The sequence below is a fragment of the Glarea lozoyensis genome (genome assembly GCF_000409485.1).
Source record: "Glarea lozoyensis ATCC 20868 chromosome Unknown GLAREA12, whole genome shotgun sequence".
Taxonomy (NCBI): Eukaryota; Fungi; Ascomycota; class Leotiomycetes; order Helotiales; family Helotiaceae; genus Glarea; species Glarea lozoyensis.
This window is the reverse complement of record NW_007360986.1, coordinates 937,715-961,943: the sequence shown is the minus strand read 5'-3', so window position 1 is coordinate 961,943 and position 24,229 is coordinate 937,715. Positions and strand designations below refer to the sequence as shown.

At 37.6% G+C, this 24,229-nt stretch overlaps 7 protein-coding genes across 7 annotated transcripts; 5 read left to right on the top strand and 2 right to left on the bottom strand.

Moving 5' to 3' along the window:
• Positions 1–10,171: 10,171 nt before the first annotated feature.
• GLAREA_10762 (Zn2/Cys6 DNA-binding protein) lies at positions 10,172–12,285 on the top strand (the record flags this gene model as incomplete). The annotated part of the gene is made up of 5 exons (XM_008079863.1): positions 10,172–10,329; positions 10,392–11,051; positions 11,133–11,342; positions 11,387–11,664; positions 11,735–12,285. 5 exons carry the CDS (start codon positions 10,172–10,174, stop codon positions 12,283–12,285), a joined length of 1,857 nt encoding a protein of 618 aa, XP_008078054.1.
• Positions 12,286–12,498: 213 nt separating this feature from the next.
• On the top strand, positions 12,499–12,987 carry GLAREA_10761 (NTF2-like protein; the record flags this gene model as incomplete). The annotated part of the gene is made up of 1 exon (XM_008079862.1): positions 12,499–12,987. The coding sequence occupies one exon, from the start codon at positions 12,499–12,501 to the stop codon at positions 12,985–12,987; it is 489 nt and encodes a 162-aa protein (XP_008078053.1).
• Positions 12,988–13,755: 768 nt separating this feature from the next.
• On the bottom strand, positions 13,756–17,278 carry GLAREA_10760 (uncharacterized protein; the record flags this gene model as incomplete). Its single annotated transcript, XM_008079861.1, has 4 exons — positions 13,756–13,999; positions 14,052–16,941; positions 16,992–17,134; positions 17,190–17,278. The coding sequence occupies 4 exons, from the start codon at positions 17,276–17,278 to the stop codon at positions 13,756–13,758; spliced, it is 3,366 nt and encodes a 1,121-aa protein (XP_008078052.1).
• A 599-nt stretch (positions 17,279–17,877) lies between these two features.
• On the top strand, positions 17,878–18,443 carry GLAREA_10759 (uncharacterized protein; the record flags this gene model as incomplete). The annotated part of the gene is made up of 2 exons (XM_008079860.1): positions 17,878–17,886; positions 17,940–18,443. The coding sequence occupies 2 exons, from the start codon at positions 17,878–17,880 to the stop codon at positions 18,441–18,443; spliced, it is 513 nt and encodes a 170-aa protein (XP_008078051.1).
• Positions 18,444–19,360: 917 nt separating this feature from the next.
• Positions 19,361–20,488, bottom strand: GLAREA_10758 (Thioredoxin-like protein; the record flags this gene model as incomplete). The annotated part of the gene is made up of 4 exons (XM_008079859.1): positions 19,361–19,717; positions 19,765–20,116; positions 20,165–20,359; positions 20,472–20,488. 4 exons carry the CDS (start codon positions 20,486–20,488, stop codon positions 19,361–19,363), a joined length of 921 nt encoding a protein of 306 aa, XP_008078050.1.
• A 501-nt stretch (positions 20,489–20,989) lies between these two features.
• Positions 20,990–21,833, top strand: GLAREA_10757 (2OG-Fe(II) oxygenase superfamily protein; the record flags this gene model as incomplete). The annotated part of the gene is made up of 2 exons (XM_008079858.1): positions 20,990–21,195; positions 21,245–21,833. 2 exons carry the CDS (start codon positions 20,990–20,992, stop codon positions 21,831–21,833), a joined length of 795 nt encoding a protein of 264 aa, XP_008078049.1.
• Positions 21,834–22,808: 975 nt separating this feature from the next.
• Positions 22,809–23,989, top strand: GLAREA_10756 (thiamine diphosphate-binding fold (THDP-binding); the record flags this gene model as incomplete). Its single annotated transcript, XM_008079857.1, has 2 exons — positions 22,809–23,177; positions 23,231–23,989. The coding sequence occupies 2 exons, from the start codon at positions 22,809–22,811 to the stop codon at positions 23,987–23,989; spliced, it is 1,128 nt and encodes a 375-aa protein (XP_008078048.1).
• Between the last annotated feature and the right edge of the window lie 240 nt (positions 23,990–24,229).

The following is a 24,229-nucleotide window of genomic DNA, read 5'->3' as shown; positions in this document are numbered from 1 at the left end:
TCTTAAAATTATATACCTTCTTTATTACTACTTTTTAAGCTTCTTTTACTTTACTTCTTCTCTTAGTAGCCTTTATAATTCCTTATTCTTCTTTTTTTTATCTATTCTAGCCGTCTTATTTCTAATCTCCTTAAGTTTTTTTTTATCTTTAGTAGCTAGTTTAGGCTCGACTACTACTATTACCTACTTAAATATAGAGCCTTTAATTTCTACTAAGTTCTAGACTCTCTCTCTCTTTCTAAAGACTTTTAACCTTTAACTAGTAAAAGTTCTACTTAACCTTATTCTATCTAATTTCTTAAGAAAATAAGTTCTCTTCTTAGAAATAACTCTTACTACTCGAAATAGTTCTAACTAGTAATAACCTAGCTTTACTCTAGTAGATATATCTACTTTCTATAGAGTATTATATAGTAGTACTAACTTATTCTTTAGAATATCTCTAATTCTTAACCTTCTTCTCTTATTAAATTACTTTTTACCTTTCTACTTTATTATTCTTTACTTAGTAGTAGCTTCTTCTAAATCTTTATCTCTAATCTCTAGCTATCTTATATAAAGTACTAGTAATTTCTTAGTAGTCTTTACTTTCTTCTATTTAAGTATTCTCTAGGTTAAGACTAGTATTTCTATAGGTAAGACTACTTTAGATCTATATAGAAGATAATATAGAGTTCTTTTAGTAGTCGCTTTAGTTATTATTCTATTAGTAAAAAGAAATATATATAGTCGGTCTAACTACTTCTCTATTTCTCTATCTATTATCTTAGCTAGTCTTACTAAGATCTCTTAGTAACCTCTCTCTATTATTCTATTTATAGAGAGGTTATATACTAAAACTACTACCTAGTAAATACTATATTTCTTAGTTAGAATAATAATCTATTCTTTATTTTTAGAACTACTATTAATAACTAGCTTTCTAAATATACTATAATAATAAATTATATCTTTCTAGATAAATTTAGTTACTTTCTTAGACGTTCTATAGACTAACGCTCTAGCCTCTACTTATTCTAATAGATTATCTCTTATAACTACTAGATATTTCTTCTCTCTATAGGTCGGTATTCTTATAATATTAAGACTAATTTTTATCTAAAGAGCTCTAGACTACGTTAGATATAAAGGCTCTTTTTACCTTCTCTCTTTTCTTAGTTAGTAAGGTTTATAAGTAAAGATATAATCCTTTACATCTTAATAGTAGCTATTCTAGAAATAACGTTTAGAAACCTTATAGTAAGTTAAGTCTCTTCTCTTATAACTAGTATTATTATAGAGATATTAGAGAATTCTTTAGTATTCTACCTAGTTGTCTATTACTTATTATTTCGGTAAACCCTTATTTACTCTATAAAATAGAATTCTACCTCTAACTAAATAGTTTAGAGCCTTAGTCTTAAATTCCCTTCTATTCTCTACTTTAACTTTCTAAAGAATCTTAAGCGTTAGAAGAAATTAGGTAATTAGCTTAGAATCTAAAGACTAGTCCTCTTATAGATAGTCTTCGATAGTAGTAGAATAAGCTTATACCTTAAAATAAGAAATAGCTTAAGTATACTTAAGTTTCGCGTTTATAAAATTATTAATATTCTCTTCTAGAGCCTTCTTCTCTAGCTCTTCTTCTATAGCCGGCCTTTAGGACAACCTATCTACTATAGTATACTTTATTCTCTTAACGTATTTTACTTTAAAGTCGAATAGCTAGATCTAGGTAAGCTATCTAGTAACTAAAGTTCTAGGTAAGTTCGATACTAATTAATTTAGCTAGAAGACTAGAACTACTATATCTATCTCTAGTAGAAAGTAAACCCTATAAAGCTAATTCTAGACTTTCTTTAGAGCCTTAAAGACCTCTCTATACTCTTATTTTATAGTATTATAATTCTACTCGGCTAAGCTCTAAGTTCTACTATTATATCTAGATAGATAGCGCTTCTTATTCTTATCTTTCTATATTAGGACTATTCTCTAACTCTTTAAACTAGCGTCGACCGCTAAAATAATAAGGCCTCTATTAACGTCTATTTATACTAGGGCTAGAGCCGAGACTAAGGTAAACTTTAGTTTATCTATCGCTATATTCTATAAGTTAGTCTAAATAAAATCTACCTCTTTTCTTAGTAGTTAGTAAAGTAGCCCTACTTTTACTATAAAATAAATAATCTAGATATAATAGTATATATAAACTCTAATAAAGATATAAATCTCTATCTAGCTAGTATACTTTAGCTAATTAATTATCTTAATAATCTTATCGCTATCTAGCGACCTACTCTCTATAGTATAGATAAATCCTACTAACTTAATTCTAGTAACCTTAAATTAAGACTTAGAGCCTATTATAGTACTAGCTCTTTCGATATTAGCTAGTACTATATTAAGGTCGGTAATATATTTTTAAACAAAATAGTAAATACTAGAAACTATCTCTTCTTTATTATACTTTAACCTAGGCCTAAATATAGAGACGTTATTAATAAAGATCTAGGCCCTAAGTAGAATATAGTCTTCTAATATCTTTATTTCGACTCTTATAAACTAAGCGACTAAATTAGTAGCTCTCTAGACTAACGTAGTATACTTAAGTAATCTAAGTAAAGTTATAAATACTATAATATCTCGACTACCTTTAGCTAAGGTAGCCTAATTATAGTCTAAAAAGAAATTAATTAATAAGGTAATCTAATAACCTATAAATTCTTTTAAGATCTTATCGATATTTAGAGGTAAATTAGTGTCTTAGACCGTAATAGTATTATACTTTATTATAGTATCTACTATTCTATAATCTCTATTCTTCTTTTTAACTAAAAACTACTAGTTCTAGTAAGGGCTATATATAGGCTTAAGTACTCTAGCTACTATTTAATCCTTAAATATCTTATTAACCTTTTTCTAAAGATACTTTAAAATAAGAAAACTTTTAGCTTACTAGGCGTTATATAGAATAGTTCTAATTTTCTAAGAGAGTATAACCTCTTTTAATATTTAACTATACTTCGAGAATTTCTAGGTAAAGCCTTTCTCTCTTCGAAATATAAACTTAAATATTAACTCTCTTTTCTTTAGTAATAGCTCTTTCTTAAGTAATATCTTCTCTATTTACTTAAGTATTAGTCTCGACTCTCTAAGAATATTCGAGAACTTCGAAATAAGAAACCTATTATACTTATTTACTAGTTCTACTAGTTCTCTATTCTTCTTCTCTTCTATTCTTTACTACTTTTAATTACTTCTCCCCTCGAGTATAGATCTATTAGATACCTCTTAAATAACTAGAACTACTTTATCTATCTTCCTCTTATATATACTAAAAACTTCTACTCTTCTAATAAAAGAAAAGATAGTACTAGCTTATAATAACGAGATTAAATTAGTTTTATATAATATTAAAATAAAAGAACTACTTCTATTAATAGTAGGCTTAAAATTCTCTATATAATCGCCTCTTAATAATACCTTAGCCGCTCTAGAGTTCTAAAGTTCTACTACTCTTAACGACTTAATATAGACTACTTTATTACTATATCTATCTATTCTAATAGGCCTAGCTAATCTTTTTCTAGGAAAATATAGTCCTCTCTAATCTTATTAACTATCTTTACTACCTTAAGAGAAACCTACTTAGTACGTTCGTCGTTTATAATAGTAGTAAACTAGTAGCTATCTCTATAAAAGAAGGATATAAGAGTCGAAATAATAAAAGGTATTTCTAGAATAAGATCGTTCGTTCTATTCTTTAAGGTAAATAAGTAGTATATAACGTTAACTAAGCCTATTTAAATAGTAACGTCTTTATAAACCTTACTAAATCTTACTCTTTTACTAATATAACTAACTATTCTAAGTATCGAATTAGGACGTATTATAAGACCGGCTATCTTAGAGATATAGCTAGATAGAATATTAATATTAGAACTAGTATCGAGTAAGATAAGAACCTTAATATTCTCGATCTTAACTCTAACTCTTAGTACTTTAATAGTATATAGTCTAGGTACTTTCTCGATAAAGGTAGACCCTATAGTTACTTCTTTAATTATACTTATATTAGCTTTATTACTCTTTATCGCCTTTTCCTTTAGTATTACTATAAGTATATTTTTAAATAATAGTTTCTATAAAATATTTAAATTAGCTAAAATCTCTTTAGTAGTTATTCTTTAAACTAAGGCGTTTAAGATCTTATTTAGTAAATCTAGAGACGTCGCCTCTTTCTTAAGAATATCTAAATACCTCTCTATTTTTCGTACTATCTATAGCTCTAACTTAAGTATTTACTTAGTTTATTCTTTATCTAGCTTTATTTCCTTTACTTTCTCTTTTTTATTTATCTCTTCTACTCTTAGAGCGTGTAGATTACTAATCCTAGAGATCCTTAGAGCCGCTAGCTTCTTTTCCTTATTAACTCTATCTCTTAACGCCTTCTTTAAGTTCTTTTATTTCTTCTTATCGATCTCTTTATCTCGAGCTACTATATATATAGAGACTAAGTCTAATTTACTTTTCTCTAGATTAGAATTATCTAGTTTTATTACTTCTACCGAGTTAACGTTCGCCTTATACGTTAGGTCTCTATTATAATTAATAGACCTCTCTAAGTTAGAGTTCTTTAGAATCTTCGTCGGCCTTAGTAAGTTCTAGGCCGCCGAGGGGCTACTTACTTAGGCCTACCTCTATATATTTTCCTAGTTTTAAATATTCTAGAAGAACTAAATAGCTATAAGGGTTTATTAAACTACATCTATTTCTACTCTATCTCTAGGTATTTAAAGTTATTTTTCTTTATCTCTAGCCCTACTAAGGTATATCTTACCTTTATATTTATATATTAGTCCTCTCTTGATATCTATTCTAAACTCTATATACTCTTTACGTATATAATCTATTACTAAGTAATACTAATAATAGCTACTCTAACTAATTCTAGCTATATTAATATTAACTATATCTATTCTCTATATATTTAGATATAGAGCCTACGACCTAGGTAGTCTATAGTTCTAATTCTAAGTTAGATATATACTATTCTAATTTAGGCCCCTAGCCGAGTTAAACCGTTATTAACCTAACTAAACACTAAAACTTAAAACTATCTTTTAAAAGACTTTAGCTAATTTATTAACCTTCTTATTAAGTACCTTAGTTAAGTAGCCTACCTCCGATAGTACTTCTATCTTAACCTTAGAAGACTTATTCGCCTTCTCTTCTCTTAGTTAGCTAATAATATTCTTTATACCGAGTATAGTCTCTATATTATTAGAAAACTTCTTAATATTTTTTTTAGTATTTATAAGGCTTATAGTTATCTTAACTAGCTTATTAAATATAATCTACTTTAAGTAGTTAGAGAATACCTTATTCTTACTAATTACTTTTACCCTTAGCGGTTTAGGTAGGCCCTATAAGAACTAACGACTCTTAGTATACTTCTTAATTATATATTTATTCTTTAAAATCCCCGAGATCCTTATAAATTACCTAATATATACTATTATATTTAGTCCTATCTACCGCTTCTTATTCTTTAGCTTTTCTAAGAATATAATTAAGTTTATAATCTATATAATATTATAGCCCTTAAACTTATACTTTATATTCTTCTTTAATTCTTTCTAATTCTTCGAAATATAGTCTAGTAGACTTTAAATTATTTAACTATACTTAAGATTATAATAGCGGTTAATCTAATTAAGCTTATTCTAGTCTATTCGGCTATTATTATTAAAAAGATCTTTGTAATAGTTAAGAAAAGTAGTAATATTTATACTATTAAAAATATAGAACCTGTCCGCTTCTAGTTAAGGTATTAGTAATACTATACGTAAAATTAGTATAACTACCGTAGTAGGTACTATTATTAAGAAGCCTCTAGTATTAAATATACTTACTATATAAACTCTAACTTCTAGAATAGACGTTCTTAGTATTAGTAAAGGTAGTAATAGTAAGACGTCGTAGGTAATATTATTAAGTCTCTCGATTTCTTTATATAAATTACTTATTAGGTTTACGCTTATTAAGTTATAGATAATTCTATTTAGATTTAAGATTAGTAAAAGTATTAGATTAAGAAGAAGTAAACTAGTTTATCGAATTAAGGTTATTTTTATTTTTTTAAAGCTCTTGGCCGCTAAGAGCTCGTTAGATATAGACGGCGACTAGCTATATATATAATTTCCTCCGGGCTTCTATTACGTAGCTAAGTAATCTAAAACCTCCGGAAATTACCTCTTCCGCCTAATAGTAGCCCTCTTAGCTATTTTAGAAAGTATACGTTTCTAATCTAGTATACTAAAATAAGTCTCTACTACTCTTTTACTCTTAACCTTACTAGTTCTTAAGCTACTTAAAACTAGATTATTTAGAGTTAAATAAGTCTTACTATTTCTAAATACTCTCTCTTTAGCTTTAAATTAAGATATTAATTAATAGATAAGTATAAAATTCTTTACTTACAAAACTCTATAACTTCTTAATATAATAATTAAATAAGTATTACTAAAGTATTCTCTACGTAGGTTACTAATATAAACGAGAGAATATATATAATCTAGTATATAGTAAATATAAACGACTAAGATAGTAAAAGAGGTAGTTTTTAATAAGTAAAGAAGATAATATTTTAAAGCTATCTAGTAACGAGCTAATATATAAACCCGGAACGAAATAACTATAAGCCGAAATAAGTCTACTCTATTATACTAACTATTCTATTAGCTCTAGTAGTAATATTATCTATTTACTATCTTTAATTTAATAAATAAAAGAATTATTATAAAAGTTCTAAGTATATAGATAGTAGATAGATAATATTACTACTATAACTAATAAAATAATCTATAAAAACTCTTTTAAATATATAGATTTAATAGCTAAAAGAATAATTTTAATAATTAAGTAAAGAGACTTTATATATATAAAATTTAAAGTAAATTTTAGTATTTTAAATATTAATACTATAATAATAAACTAACTAAACTTTAAAGACTTAAAATAAATAATACTTATAAGAGACTAGTCTTTTAAATTTAATATTAACTATACTAGTACTTACTAAGTCTAACTAAAGCTAGCTATCTTTTATTTTAATTTAGAATTTAAGAAAGCTCTTTCTCTTTTCTTATTAAACTTATTAAATACTATACTAAATCTTTTATTTATATATATTATTCTCTTATAATATTAAGTTTAATTAATTATAGATTTAAGATTAGTCTTTCTATCTAATAACTATATACTAACTACTATAGTAAGTTTAGTAGTAGCTAAAGAATCTTAATAATAAATATTAAATACTAAGTTATTTAAAGCTTTCTAAAATATTTATTAGTACTAATAAGTACTAGAGATTAAGTTAACTTAATTATAGATTATTACTAAAAACTATAAAGAAGCTATAGTTAAAGTTTAACTAAGTATACTAGAAAATATAGTATTTACTAATAACTTACTAAGAGCTTTAATTATCTTACTCTTAATAGAAAATTAACTAAAATCTAATAGTTAACTATTAAGTTTTAGAGATTAGAAACTATTATTTTAAAATAAATAAGTAAATATCTTTTAAGACTATCTCTTAAGACTTAAAAGCTCTTATATTATATACTTTATAGTAAAACTAGTATTCTCTAAAAATTACTACTAAAATACTATTTATAATATTCTTTTACTATATAAGTAAGTCTAGATAAGATATTTCTAAAAAAAAAGATATATTATACTTAAAAAAAACTTTATAGTACTTTTTATATAACTTAATAAGATCTTTATAAATTAGTAATAAATAGATTAAAGTTCTTAAAAACTTTATAAATATAAGATATTCTCTAGATTAATCTTAAAATAAATACTAGCTTTAATTTAATAAACTTCTACTAAGTACTAGTAAAGAGAGCTAGAAAGGTAATATAAAGATTACTTAATTTAAAAATATTTTTTTAAACTTTATTTAAATATATATAGCTACTAAAACTAGAAGTATAAACTACTATAAATTTTTAAAGAAAGTAAAGAGAATTATAACTAATCTAGAAAAAACTAACTAGTTTAAAGCTTCTAATAAGAAATAAAGAGAGAAAAATAAAAAGTCTAAAGTAATAATAATAGTAACTATATATTTCTAGAAATACTCTATTAGTATAAGAATTAATACTAATAATAATATAATTATAGTATTTATATATATAGAAGATAATTATAAAAAAAGCTTTAAAGACTAAAAAGCTTTAAGTAGAAAGTAAAGAGCTTAATAAATAGATATAGTAAAGAAAGAGAAATACTAAAAGAAAAAACTCTATTTTTATTATAAAGTCTCTAGATACTATATATAAGATTATATATATAATCTATTTATATAATTTATTATTATTAATTAAGTTAATATAGATTTAGTATTAAAAGATAATAATAAAACTATAAACTCTCTACTCTCTATATTAAATAAAGAATAACTCTTAGTTATAGTTAAAAACTAAGAACTAAAGAAGTATTAGTAATAAGATAAAAGAAAGTATTATAGAAAAGTAGTATATATACTAAGGTTTCTTAAAGAATATAGTAAGTTTAATAAAGAATAAAGAAGAAATTAACTTAAACTTTAATATTTAAGTATATATAAGTACTACTAAAGATATAAGCTTAAAGTTAAAGCTTTAGTAAAACTTAGTAAGTATTAAATATAAGTATAAATATAGCTAGTACTATATTTATAGAGTTAATCTCTAATAGAAAGTAAATAAAGAAAGAAATAAAAACCTTATATTTTTTTATATATAAATATAATTCTTTAGAAATCTTTTAAAATCTTTACTTTTATTAATAAGAAATACTAATACTATTCTATAATTAATAGAGACTTAGTAAAAGAGCTTAGTCTTAGTTTTATTAATACTAAAAAATAAAAGTAAAAAAAGTTCTTATTACTATATAAAATTTAGAAATTAAAAAAGTAATTTACTTTTTAAATAAATATAGATAAATATAGCTAAGTAGTATATATATATATATATATAATATTTAACTTAGCTTTTTTTAATATTTCTTAAAAACTTTTAAAAAATAGAAAATAAAATATAGACTATATTTAAAGAAAATTAATTTTATTATAATAAAGTAAATAAATAAATAAATAAAGATTATAACTATTATAACTATATAAATAGTAGAGTATATATAATAATAGTTATAGTTAGTATAAAGAATATTAGAAAAACTATAAAGAGTAAAAAGAAACTATTAATAAAATAGCTAAAAGAAAAGCTATCTTTAAAGATTTAAGATATAATACTACTATTTTAGTAATATACTAACTAGATATTAACTATAAAATTAAAGTTTATAACTAAACTAATAAGTCTTTAACTATATTACTATAAATATTACTATATAGTATATTAAAAGATAAACTATAAGTTTTATAAAAATTACTTAGTAACTTATAAGAAAAGAGATTTATTAGACTAAGTATATTTAAAGTAGTAATATTTATTAGTATTTATAAAGTTAATAAAACTTAATAGACTACTAAGTATATATTTCTATATACTTTTATTTTAGTATTTATAAATTTATATTATTATAAAAAGTATACTAAATTTTAAAAACTTTATATTATTATAAAAAGTATACTAAATTTTAAAAACTTTATAATAATTATTTATAAAGTTTATATAAACTTTAATTAAAGTACTTTTAGTTTTTAATATAAATTTATAATTATAACTTAAAAGTATTAAGATATCTTTACTAATAAGTTATATATATATATACTATAATTATTCTAAATATCTATAGTTACCTAGAGATAGTAAAGAGTAGTCTAATATATAATCTAGCTATATAGTAGCGATAAGGGCTTACTAATAATATATTAATTAAGCTCCTACTTCTACTCCTACTTCTACTTCTACTCCTACTCCTACTTCTACTTCTACTTCTACTTCTACTCCTACTCCTACTCCTACTCCTACTCCTACTCCTACTCCGAAGCCTCTCTCTAGATTATTCTCTAGTAAAGCGGGCAACTATCTACTCTATAATAGGAACAATTTCTACGACATCACCCGCTATCTCTCCGTTCCGACTCCTAGCAGACTTGACAGAAGCCCGCTTACTCGGATTAGCCGCCAACAAGGCTCAAGCATCTAGGCTAGGGAAAGGTATCATGATGGCAACTTCGAATGGTGTATTTGATCAAGATCCAGAGCTTAGTCATGGCTTTCCCGTAGCTCCAAGGCAAATCTTACACCTCCGGGCATGTACGAATTGCGTCCGGGCAAAAGCAAAGTGCTCTGTCGGTGTCGACATTAAAGGGAGGTGCGAGAGGTACAGTGTCATATTCATCGAAACTATAGATCTGACCATAATTTGCTGATAATCGAGTGTAGATGTGATCGCATGAATAAAGATTGTACACCTTCACCTCCAATGCGAAAGCGTCGGGCAATGAAGAGACCTTCTGTAATAGAGACTTCTAAGCTTGAGCAGAAATTAGATGGAATTGTCACGCTTCTGAAATCTGCTTCTCAAGGTGCGCCAGTTCTGAGCGCCCCAAGTACCAACACATCGTTGGACTATAGCCCATCAAGTTGCGATGGTTTTGGTAATGCAGAGGCTGCCATTGATCCCAGCTACCACGAGCACACATACGCGAAACAATTTCCCAGTATGCATATTACTAAAAAATTTCTAACTCCAAAAGCATTATCTTCTTATTCTTCAGAACAAACGGTGCCAAACTTCCCGCCACTATTGCTTCATCTATCTTTGCAGCCTAGCCCAGAAGATAGCGAGCTCTATTTGAACAAGTTTCGAACCGATTTCGCTAAGCATGTTCCATTCATTCTAATCTCGCCATCTGTAACTTCTATTCAGCTCCGTCAAGCGCGCCCTATCCTGTGGGTTTGTATCATGGCTGTTGCTTCCAGTAACTCCACGCAACAGATAGCACTGTCGAAGGAAGCTAGAGCCATTTTCGGACGGGAAGCATTTGTTGAGGGGACCAAGAACATGGATTTCCTGTTGGGGATTCTTGTTTATGCTACATGGTAAGAGTGGTTTGTCAATCGCTGTAATTGTCTCCCTAGGCTAGAGAAAATCATTTCCGCTAATTTGTGTTTCTTGTCTAGGGATCAGCACCATTCTATGGATAGACCCATTTTTGTAATTCTTTTGCAGATTGCCATAGCTATGTTATATGAGCTTGGTTTAGACAAGCCGGCGTCAACAGATCCAGGTCTGATCTTGTCGAATGAAATGAAAGGGCTTCGACATCCTTCAAGATCTGCAACTATGGAGGAACAAAGAGCTTGGTTCGGCTGCTTCTTGATGAGCTCACGGTAGAATCATTTTCAATTTGTATTTTCCCCACTGACAAGTGTAGTTCCTCTGCAATTTCGCGGAAAGGCGACGCTCTCCGTTGGACGGCATATTCGAATGAGTGTCTTCGTGTGATAGAGTCGCAGAATGAAGTCGCATCTGACATTCTCCTTGTTCAACAAGTAAAGTTGCGTTTGATCTCCGAAAGGGTGACGGACGCACCCTGGTCGAGTGCTATGATGGCAGTCGACTCCACGAATTTTGCGATATTCTATCTCCGGTCAATGGAAACCCAGCTCCTTGCTTTCAAGTCTACTATCCCAGCTGAGCTTTCGCAAAATAGTAAGCCGAAACCATGCCACTTGAATCCGAGACTTTTTGGGCTCGGTCGTAGAACTAACAATTCGACTAGAAACTCTGCTTATGGAGGTCCACGACACGTCGCTTCGCATTCACGAAATTGCTCTCTGTCACAAGCCTGATATCTTCAGTGCTGACTCAAATCAACGTCTTAAATCTCTACATGCCTGCCTCAACGCCGTGAGCTCCTGGGTCCTCATTTTCCTCAGTATTGCGCCATCACAATATGTCGGTTTGCCAACAACGACCTTTGCCCAGTTCGTTCACTTCTTTGTCAGCATTTACCGCCTCGAGACTTTTGAAGACCCTTTATGGGACCGGCGGCTTGTGCAAGAGACACTTGATGTTTTAACCTTTTTGGAGACAGCGGAACGAAACCTCATGCTCGTCAAGGAAGCAGCGGGTCTCGATAGGGATGGTTCCGATGATGTAGATATTTTCAGTGTTTTTGCGGCGAGACTGAGGGTGTTCAAGATGTGGTGGGTAGCCAGAAATTCTAACGCTGCTGCTGGTACGTTGGAGGGAGAGGGGACGGTTGATTTTAATGTGGGGTTTCTTGATAATGAGTGGTTCAAAGATATACTTGAGCCCTGGAATGGATAGGAAGTTGGAGAGAACCGAAGGTCCGATCCGACGGAGCTTGATTCAGGTCTAACACTATCGGAATGAGCATATCGACTACCTCTAAGTCTAATTACCGCCGTTGTGGCCTCCGGGGCTTTGTCTATAAATAAAAAGCACTCGCCGCCGGAGAGTACACAGCACTCAATCTACAAACACAACCCTCTCTCACGACAACCTGAACACCAGCCCAAAATGACTTCCTATCCACTCATTCTCTCCTCAATTACTCCCCGAGAAGCCATCGCCGATGCCCTCCTCCGCTGCTTCATCGGCATCGACCATAACGACGCCGCCGTTTTCAAGTCGGCGTTCGCAGGCGAAGATATCTACCTCAGTCACAGCAGCATGCCCAAACCTTTTACGTCTCTCTCCGCACTTACAGCAGGAATGTTCACTCGCGTTGGACCCTTGGACACCACACATATGCTCAGCAACGTGCGTATCGATTATGAGAAGGACGAGGACACAGCGAACATGACGGCGTATGCTCTATGCCAGCATGCACCGCCTGGACAAGGCAAACAGCCAGATGGGCCGAAGTACACGACCGGCGTGGCCTACACTGTTGGCGTTGTGAGGAACAAGGAAGATGGGTTGTGGAAGATTAGTAAAGCAGTCCTAGAAGTAGTCTGGACCCAGGGGGATCAAACGATTATGGGTGGGCCACCGCCTGCAACATGATTCGAGGCAGTGATGGATGGGGATGTGGGAATGTTTTAGTCCTAGTGGCTCATAGATCGAGCATAAAACTACGTCTCGTGTTACTAGCAATACGTGAATATGTTTGATACAGTATACCACAATCTCAAGTAATGATGAAATAGGAGGGGCTGTTCCAGTTATTTGAATGTCCCGCCAACCCTAGAGGTAAGCCACTAACAGTTCCTTACCCATTACTGACCATTACTCATTCAAAGCACTCACAACTGATTATCCTTGTATTCTAGCAAGGCGTAAGCATGTTGAAATGATTAGCCTTGCTGGTTAGAACTCCTTGTGATTCCATGTTAAGATAGATGTTTCGCATCATGCCGACGCCGCCCATGAAATGAACGCCACGGCATCTCAGATGATTAATTGTATATCTAGCTTAACCTACCCTGTATATTCTTTTGGGCTAGGTTCCATCGGTCCTCTGTAGTCCTGGTCATACTTGATAGCCACAAGTCGCAAGCGAAGGAACCCCCTTTTCTCTCGCTTGGTTTATTTTAGAGTCAATGCTCTTCTTTCTTTAGCTATTTATCTTACTATATCAATCGATCTTTTAGTTTATTATATTACGGTATACTCTCTAGATGTAAAAATCCTTCTAGAAGTGTAGTATTAACGGATAGCAATATATAGTTTGTTAGCTAAACACATTTACATATTCTAACCCTACTATTCTAAAGTTGTACTATTGATAACATGTCGCTAAAAGTATTTGATCTACCTCTTCTTTTCCGATCCTCAATCCGTAGCCTGCTCCTTCCCATCAGTCTCAGACGACATTACTCCATTACTCTCATCATTCGAGGCTTCCGAACCTTTGCTCATCACTTCCGAATTTGTCTCGGTAGCTGGTGGTGGTGTTGCTGTTTTAGTCTTCGGTACATTCTTTCCTTTTACTACGGTCACAAGATGGTCCCCTGTGTTTCCAGAGTCTCCCAAAACCGCAACCTTTGTCTTGAAGAACTCCGCATCGCGGAGAATCCTGTTATACGTTAATGGAACTCTTCAAAATTTTATCATAATGCTTAGCCTACCTAGCTTTAGCTGACTCACTACCAAGACTAACATCACTAAACGCTCTACCCCACTGTTCTTTGTAGCTTTTAAAGATTGGTTCCATAATCATCTGGACCGTCATAGAAGGAAGATGCTTATTAAGCACACGATGTAGTGTACCGGTTTCTTTGGTCAATTGCTCCATGTACGGGCTCACAGTGCCTCTGTCAGGGGAACTCCAGTCGATCGCTTTCATAGCTTTTGCATGAGCAGCTGCACGACCAGCCATGATATCGACTAGCTTGTCATATATCGACTGTTGATGTTCCAGATAGGCTCGTCGGACTTTGTCGAACTCGCCCATGAGACTGGAGACAGAAGAGCCAGTCCCAGCATGGCGGCGAACAAACTCCCGTACGTGTGGTATCAAGGTGCTTATGAATGAAAGAGCTTGCGCAGCCAGTGCAAGATGCTTCGTGGTAATATTCTTCAAACCTGCTGATTTCGTAGCACCGGCGCCAAGGATAAGCTGCGTGCATCGAGAATTGAACAGGCTCAGATATGAAATTGTCGATGTTGCAATCTCAGAAGTCATAGATGGAATTCCAGTGTTAAGGTGCAAGAAAGAAGTCAAACCATGCAAGCACAGGAAAGCAGACACCGGGAGGATGAATGATTCACCCTCGATGACAGCAAAGCGAGTGGACGATTTGGTAGCCGAAGAGGGTGTTGATGTACCAGAATTGCCGCTGATGACAAGCCGTGGGGGTGCTGCTGACGAACTCGAAGGAGCTTGTGAAGGCGCTTGCAACACTTTACTCCTAGAACTCCAAGCTTCTGCATCATGGGTACTTGCGGAAAGTATATGTGACAGTTGTTCTGTATCCTCCTCTGTGAAATCTTTCGCCGTCCAGGGGTCTGCATCCATCCCATTGGCCAAAGCCTGTCGTTCTGTATCGCATAATTGTTGAACAAACTCCTTGATATGACCGTTAACCACTGTCTTGAGAGCGGTCCCACTTCTACCAGAGACGGCTTCACATTCGTTCGCAAATAGTAAATTTAGATTGAAATATCTCAAGAAATTCTCCACAGGCTGGTGTATGGTCTGCTCAGACCTCACTCGAAGTACTTTGACGATCTTTTCCTGGGCTATGTCAACTGCCTGACCCAAAAGATTCGACATATCGAGAGCTTGATGCATTTCTTCCTGAATATTGGATCCCCGATTGATCTTAGGCATATCAGCACGTATCCTCGAATCAATTGCCGCTATGTTAGGACTTCTAGGTGGAGATTTCATTCCAACTGCTTCGGGGTTATCGGGATCTGCAATAGTGCTCGTGATATCTAAGAGTACTTTGACTTGAGTGCCGAGCCGCCTCATTGTTTCACCCACACCAATATATGTCTTCCTGAGCAACGCTTCGGCATCTTCTGGGTCAAGAGCACGGAGGTTGCGTGCCAGTATCGAGGATTTCTCCTGCGAAGATTTTTGTTTCCCAGCCCCGATTGTCGAAGAAGACAGCATAGAATCAGCATCGTCGTCGTTTGATGCCGGTAAAGCACGCCGAATCAAATTACGAATTTCTCGGAGAACTGCTTCGCGGTAGGCGGTTGTTGCCGGCGAGGTGTGGCGAGCGCGATGCAAACCATTTAAATTCGATGATAGCTCGGATCGGAAGTCTTCGCTCAGTACTAGATACGATGGATATGCCGAAGGCTCACGATTGTGCCCCCCTCTTGTCCTTTGGGACGCACTTGCCCATCGTCTTAATGTATCGGGAGCTGACACTGCATCAACGTGCTGTCTCAGATCCCCAAGTAGGGAATTGAGAAACCTGGCCTCGAATGTTTTGCCAACACGAAATCGCAAGGTATTTAGATCATTGGTGACGCCTTGTAAAGCTGTTGCCCCTCGTAAATCACGAAGCTGGATCTTTAAGTCTTTTCTTTCTTGTGCCGATTCCCCCGCAATCAGGGTTTCTAAATCGTCCACCGCATCGAGCGCTTTTTCAACATCTCCATTATCAACTAGCGATTCACAGCTCTTGACCCCGTCCACAACCAACTTCAGTTGCTGTACAGCATCACCCAGCTGTTTTAAGTTTTCTCTCCTGCGCTTTTTGTTGACAATACTTAGTCCTCCTTTTGCCATTTCTTGGTCCAAGTCCGCTAGTTCTTTTCGTAAAACCCTGATGCGTTCCACAGAGTCTGCGGCCTCAGAATGAAGCTCTCGTAACGAGCCCAATGCCGCGAAGAAAGAAGTGGAAGCGGTTGATATTGACGATATGAGATGGACTTCGATGGTGTCCATATACCAAGACAACTTTTCCTGAAGTATGGCGTTTGTTGCCAAAGCTTTTCTCGGTCCAGGACTACTCCCACTTGTTCCCTTGCGCTCATCTGGTGTTCCGGCCGCTGGCCGTACCACCTCTGAGCGCTCGCTGACGACATCAAAAGTTCTGGGATTCTCCAGATGGAAATCCTCCTCGAAGTAAACATTCGGAATCGTCGCCAGAGGCGTTGGGGCGTGCGCTGCTCGTCTGGTTCCTCCACTCGATCTCCTCCGAGGCTTGGGGCTCTCTATAGACGAGGCAAGCGATGCTAGCGACGCTTTCTTGGTAAGATTTGGACGCCGATCGGCTTCTAGCAAGTCCGAAAAATCGTCTGTCTTGTTGCCTTTCCGTAGCAGCTGCGTTCCACCGTCCTCTTCGTTTTCCTTTGCGCGTTGCAATGCATCGTACAGAGCCCCAACCTGCGACAAGTATTGCTTGAAATCCGCCGGATCGATATGAGGTATGTTCGTGAGCGTCACTGGGGGGATATCGCGAGACGTTGGAGGTTTCTGGGCACTGAACGCAGTGGCTGAGGTGTGAGGTTGTAGACCGGTCCTTACGATGGGAGGTTGAAGTAGTGTAGATATGGCTATAATTCGTAAGATTCACGAAGGGGACAACGAGGTCAAGAGTCTGTACCATTTTGGCTCGCTTCATTGATACCATGCCAGCTTGAAGCTGTATCCAAAGCCCCTCCGATTGAATGTATCGACCCGCCTATCGAGTTTATAGAACTTGCTGTAGAGCCCCTTCTGGGCTGGTATCTATGGCTCGAGCCGGGCCTGGGGGAATTAGCACACGACCAATCCATACTAGTAAGTTACTGCTAGTCCATACCGCGGAAAGGGATATTCATTTCGAGAAAATGAGGGAGAAGATGCTGGAGACAGAAAATCTGCAGAATGCCGGGGAGTTGGGGAGGCCATTGTCACAACAGTGCTTCACGATTCGCGCCTGGCATAACCGCTGCTCTTGCTCTCCCACCCCCCCGATTGCTGTGTATTATATCTTCGAGAAGAGGCCCGGCCGACAGAATGATATCCGGTTTCCGTACGAAGGGGCGGCCAACTAACACAACTGTCTCAGGCGCCTGGGGAAAGGAAAGGATTGTAGGTGATTTGTCGCTATCGAGGGATCATTGCTAGGTAGAACTGTTGCAAACAAAGGAACAGACCGGGTTCAGACAGGAAGGAGCAAAAGTGGATGTTGTCTGCATCTGTCAGTCGAGTGTTATGTTCCGGCGCAACTGCATCTTTTGTGAAAGCGTGAAAGCGTGAAAGCGTGAAGCTACTGGTACTACGTATGACCGATCACCCATGGCCTCGACTTCTTCAATGAGTCGAGTCTCGTACCTCGTCCCGTACTCTCGGCTCCCGAGGTCGGTTCCAGTCCCGATCCCCATCCCGATCCCGATATCACGGCTCAACCCTGGCGGATCTGTTCTCTCCTAAATGCGGATTTCTCAACCGTCAACTCAACCTCGACAGCTTCACAGCAACATCTGCCAGCCCCGTCGCCCGTCGCAATGCCTCCAGTAAGTTGTCTACTCAACGCGACGATGGCGACCCTTTTTAATGCGCCTCCCAGCGCGGCTTCACCAACCCCGCACCGAAGACGGAGAGCGCTCGTGAAGCCGTAAAATCCTTTTATTGCGAATTATGCAGTAAAGGGTATGCACGCATGAACGAATACGAAGCTCATCTATCTTCCTACGACCACTCGCACAAGCAACGCCTGAAGGACATGCGCCAGCTCAGTCGTGATCCTCTTGCGTCGTCCAAAGCCCGCAAAGCAGAAGCCAAAGCCAACTCGCAATCGGGGCTGATCTCCATCAAGATTGGGGGTGATTCTGGTGGAGCTGCGAGTGCTGCGGGCAGCGGAAGTGGATTTAAGAAGGGAGGCTTCAAGAAAGCTGGGTTCAAAAGCGCCTTTGCACCTGCGGATGGGGAAGCCACGAAGGAAGACACCAAACCGGAAGAGAATGCGAAGAAAGAAAGCAGCTTGAGGATTGTGGATCAAGGATTTGAAGCCGAGAGTGATACCGAAGACGAGGGCTACGAAGTCTACAACCCAAGATACCCAACCGAATGAAAGACTGGAGACGTTTGGCAGGCAACGACCCATCAATAGGCAACATTCACCTTGAGCGACGCGACGCGCCGTCGATAAAAGCTAGCGCCATAACAATTCCGAGATAACGATTGCAATGCCTATGGTATACATCCTCCAAGGCAAGTCGCGCAAGACGTCTCGCTATTTTAGCAGACATGAAGATAAACTGCATTTTTCTTGTAAGAATGGTAGTGAAGTGCGAGTTCCACCGCACTGCCGGATAATATATCCTCGGATGTACCGTTCATCACAGGTTTTACTCAGGTATGAAACATCTATACCACCAGAGACTATACTGGTAGAAGTACGTAGCAAATCGACGACCATACACATTTACCATGTTTTTTACTATCAAATTCCTCTTTTACGTACCCTTTCTATTTCGTCTTATGCCTCGCTCGGCCAGCTTCCCTTCCACAGCTGGTCTTGAGCTGGATACACTATTGTGTACTAGACAAGAATGATCCAACGACCTTTGAGTGCGGAACCTCCTCTTTCTTACGTGGCGGACCTTCGCAATTTGTCTGTTGATACAACTCCAAAGCTTTAACAACCGCACAGACCGATTTGGATGAAGTGAAGGTGCGACTGATTACAGTCATTCATAACGGCGCGATACTGCTTTTATTATTTAATGCTACAAGGAAAAATGGGATTTCTCCGCCCCAGATTCAGGAACCGAAGTAAGTGGTGAGGCTCTTGTCCAGAACTGTGCTTAAGCATAGGTAGGCGCTTTAGCGGTAATATGCCATAAAACAATAAATAAAATATACGATGCTGGCTTCATCTAATCGGAAACAGTCTTCTTCCGCATAACACTTATTTTATCCACCATAAGAACAGCACAAAACTTATCGTATGTTGATTTGCCCTCAACTGCTGTTCTTGCACTGGGTTTACAATTCATCGTGAGCACCATGGCCATGCTCACTATTTTCAACTCCCTCCTCAGCCAGGTCCAAAGCTCTAATCTGTCCACTCACAATCCCATTGATAAACTCCTCAACACCACTAGGAACCACATTTCCTCCCTCAAACCTAAAAACCTGTCCCATCTTTGGATTATACAACGCCGCGCACGGAAACCCGCGTCCCTGCAACCCCATCTGCGGCAACATATTTGCGTATTCCGTCGAATCAATCACCAGAAAAGATATATACTCAGCATAGTGTTTTGCTAAGGGCACAAAAGCCTTTTGTAGCCCTGCATGTAGTAGCGATGGGGCGAACATGTAGAGGAGCGATTTCCCGGACTTGCACAAAAGGTTAGTGATGGGAGGAAAAGGGGACGGGGACATACAGAGAGATACTCCATCTCATTCCGCCTCGTCAACCTCCCAACTATCGGTTGCATAACTTTCTCGACCCACCCCTCCAACGCCCCCGCTTCTGTAGACATATCCCATGTTTCCACTTCCTCGCCTCGCCGGAATTCAATCCGCGTGATTTGGCCTTTTGACTCCAGTTTCCCAAAGGTGCAGTCGAGGTGGTGTTTCTTTGCTACGGCGCTGTACTGCGCCAGGAGCTCAGTGTTTGTGACTGGGATGTAGGCTGTGAAAACTATGTCGTCGGAGGCTTGGAAAACGCTTAGGGTTTGGGGTGTTATCGGTGTGATAAGAGGACGGAGAGCGCGGGAGAGGAAGGATGTTAAACTGGGAGTTGGTTAGTTAGGTGGGCGTGGTATGTGGAGGGAACCATACGCTTGGGAAGTTCGTTCGCCCCGGTATCTAATCATAGAGTATTTGGGGCCATGGTAGAGACGGATTGCAGGGAAGGAGACTACATCATGGGATGCGCAAGTTTTCGGAGAGAGCGTGCAGTCAATTGAGATAATTGAGACGGCGGGATTTAGTGCGAGGGATGCCCATTCTGATTCGAGGTTTGTGCATGGTGTACTGAAGGATATTAGGAGCTTTTCTGGTAGGATTGCAGGGGCAATTTACGTTTCTGGCTGGAGATGGAGATGTTGGATTACTTTCAGTTGTGATGATAATTGGGATAACTTACTGCGACAACTGTGACATGTCAGTAAAAGCCGTCATTTAAAGTAACAGTATCTTCCAAAATATACCCGTAGCATGGTATAAAAGACTCACAAGCAACTAGAACCCTTTCCTCTTTCTCAATGATCCGATCCAACTCCCCACCAGCTGTAAAATCCCAACTCGTCCCCGTAGCCGCAAGTATCGCAACCAGCAAAAGAAAAGAATAATACATCTTCAACCTCAAGGACCAGCTTGCGAAGGTAATTCAATCCAAAGACAGCTTCAAAAATTAAATAGTGGCATGCTGTCATCAGCTTCCTTTGGGATGCGATTCTCAGACTGCCCCTTGCAGCTGAGGTCTGTGTGATCCAATAGGGGAGCGTCTGGTTCCTCGCTTAAATGCGACGCAGGGGTTTTCATGGGGTTGGGACGATCGATGTTTCAGGGGAGGGTGGATTGAGTGACACTCTTTTGAGGGTTTATATCGAGCTCGAGGGTGATTGATCCTTTTGATTATTTAATTATATTTGAGAAATCGAAATGCTGTCTATCTATCAATCATTATTAGCTTTTACGGTTGGTGTTCTGACTGAATCCGCTTTTGTTGATGGAAAGGAGGTAGTGAAGACGGTGTACTCTTGCACTCATCCTAACTACGACGTACATGTCTTTTCGAAAGATCCGCTTGTAATATATATTTCTGATTTCATCACTACTGAAGAAAGCCAACATGTACAAGCAAGCACGTAAGCAGGGTGTACTTGTCTCTAAAATCACTGCTAATTCTGCTCACAGGAAAGATTTGTTCTCACGTTCAGCAGTAGCAGATGAATCTGGTAATCGTGGAAATCGGGAAACACGAACATCTCAATCTGCATCAGTACCCCACGATGAAGTAGTCGCCTGCATTCAGAAACGAGCTCTCTCATTTCAGGGCTTCGACACTCCAGCGACTCATCTGGAACCCCTCCAGCTTGTCCAATACGGCCAAGGACAAAACTATCATCTCCATACCGATTGGTTTACTTCATCTACGCAAACCACTGCGGCACTTGGCGGAAACCGCCAGACTTCTTTCTTCGTTTACGTCAAGGCTGAGAATGTCACCGGCGGAGGTACTAATTTTCCAATGCTGGACGCACCATCGAATGAAAAGTGGTGTGAGTTTGTGGACTGTGATGAGCCGTGGGAGACCGGTGTAACTTTCAGACCGCGAGTTGGAAGCGCTGTGTTCTGGCAGAATCTGAAAAGGGATGGGACGGGCGATGAGAGAACTATCCATGCGGGACTGCCGGTTGTGAGTGGGAAGAAGGTTGGTATGAATATTTGGACCAGAGAGTGGCCGTTGAATGAAGAGTTCAGAGGGATTCATGATGATTTGTAAATAGAGCAGGGGCTACTGGATATATGACAGCCGCTTCTATATCGATACTTGTATCTTCGTTATAGGTTGCTGTTCGTCTTCGTCTCTCTGATAAGGGGACACTGGTAAAACCTCGAACTCCAGGTTTTAATATCGCACTCTTCCGAGTAGGACAGACAAGCTGAAGTACCGAACTCAACGAATACCTGCATTGAGCAATAAATACCGCTGTCGCGATGCAACAAAAGTGAAGTAAACGAAATCGTCGGTCCTTGGATAGGAAGTGAAGACCTCTCCAGCATCTCGACGTCTGCAGTAAAGTGGCAGACAGATGGCCAAGCACTAACTGTGATGTGTCAAGTGATTGAACAAGCACATGAACGAACCAACTATACGTCCAAGGAAGTTGCTAATATTTAAAACATTGAGATACCCGTCCTTGCTGTTTGACAGAACGGAGAGAACACATAGTCAAAAGGAGATTTCACGATGAGGAAAGGTCAAGTCAAAAGAACCATACCGCACCTGTTTGGCTACGTTACCTAGGTATTCCCTATCAATGTTATCGCAACATCCATCATTCGAATATATATGCCCATGATTGGTTGATTGTCGACGGGATTTGTCGGGGTTGAGTGGTAAGAAACAGAGAAACATTTCTCTGTAAATAGAGCCAAAGATGTATAAATGAGTCGCAATCAATGATCAGTATATATCACCCATTCCTACATCTTTTCCGTATCGTAAAGGAGATTTCGTTGACAAACAAATAAGAAGTACAGATGAAATCCATATCGACAGGACCATTGAATGCCAAAACTTTCGGGGAAGCTAATCACCGTCGGCTAGTCTGTTTTTGGCCGATGGCCCGTGCCTCATTGGAATTTTGGCTTGCCCAACACCATTAGCTGTCAAGCTTCATCAACTCAACTCAATTCTTCCTCGACCTCAATTCCCTTCGCTCGTTTTCCCACAGCTGCGGCTTCACATTTCAAGATGTCACGAATCTTGCGCCCAGCCTCGCGTTTCCTTTCCGCCTCCGCAGCACGCCCCGTTGCGAGAAGTGCGTTTCAACGCTTTCCCCGAATTCCGGCGACTGTACAAAATAAAGGATATGCGACAGAGAGTGGAACGAAGGAATACACAGTCAGAGAAGCCTTGAACGAGGCTCTCGCGGAAGAATTAGAACTCAACCCAAAGGTGTTCGTGCTCGGAGAGGAAGTCGCTCAATATAATGGTGCATACAAGGTCACCAAGGGTTTGTTGGATCGATTCGGAGAGAAGAGGGTCATCGACAGTCCCATCACCGAGTCGGGATTCTGTGGTCTTACAGTTGGAGCCGCGTTGGCTGGATTACATCCTGTCGTAAGTGGCAATGGCGAATTGAGCTAAGGCCAATTACTAACCGTTGCAATCAGTGCGAGTTCATGACTTTCAACTTCGCTATGCAGGCTATCGATCAAATCGTCAACTCGGCGGCAAAGACTCATTACATGTCTGGTGGAATCCAGCCATGTAACATCACTTTCCGTGGTCCCAACGGCTTCGCCTCAGGTGTCGCCGCCCAGCATTCACAAGATTACTCTGCTTGGTACGGAAGCATACCAGGTCTCAAGGTTGTTACTCCATGGAGTGCAGAGGACGCAAAGGGATTGTTGAAGGCAGCCATCCGGGATCCTAACCCGGTCTGTGTTCTCGAGAACGAATTGCTATACAATCAAGTCTTCCCAATGAGCGAGGCTGCCCAGAAAGATGATTTCGTTATCCCGTTCGGAAAAGCTAAGATCGAGCGCGCTGGAAAGGATCTCACAATCGTCACCCTGTCGAGATGTGTCGGTCAATCGCTGGTCGCCGCTGAGGCATTGAAGAAGAAATACGGTGTCGAGGTTGAAGTTATCAACCTACGATCAATCAAGCCTCTCGACGTTGAATCAATCGTCAAGTCCGTAAAGAAGACCCACAGACTTTTGGCCGTCGAGTCCGGTTTCCCAGCATTCGGTGTCGGTGCCGAGATTCTCGCACTCGGTATGGAATACGCTTTCGATTACCTAGATGCTCCAGCCCAGAGAATCACCGGTGCTGAAGTACCAACGCCATACGCCAAGGCTCTGGAGGATATGTCTTTCCCAGACGAATCTTTGATCGAGAACTACGCGAAGAAGATGTTGAGGTTGTAAAATTGGGAGCAGGGAAGCGGGGGCATATGGAGCGGTTTAGTGGAGATTTTTAGACATGTATTTCTACAGCGGTTTCATGTGATATAGTCAACGGATACCTATTGATGCCATCTTGACGTTTGGTCTTCATTCATGATGTGAAGATATAAGTGGGCTTATCCAAATAAATAAGCATTGTTTTCATTCTTCTGCTGTGATACATTATGTGGTATAAACTTCAAATGAGTGTCCCATATATAC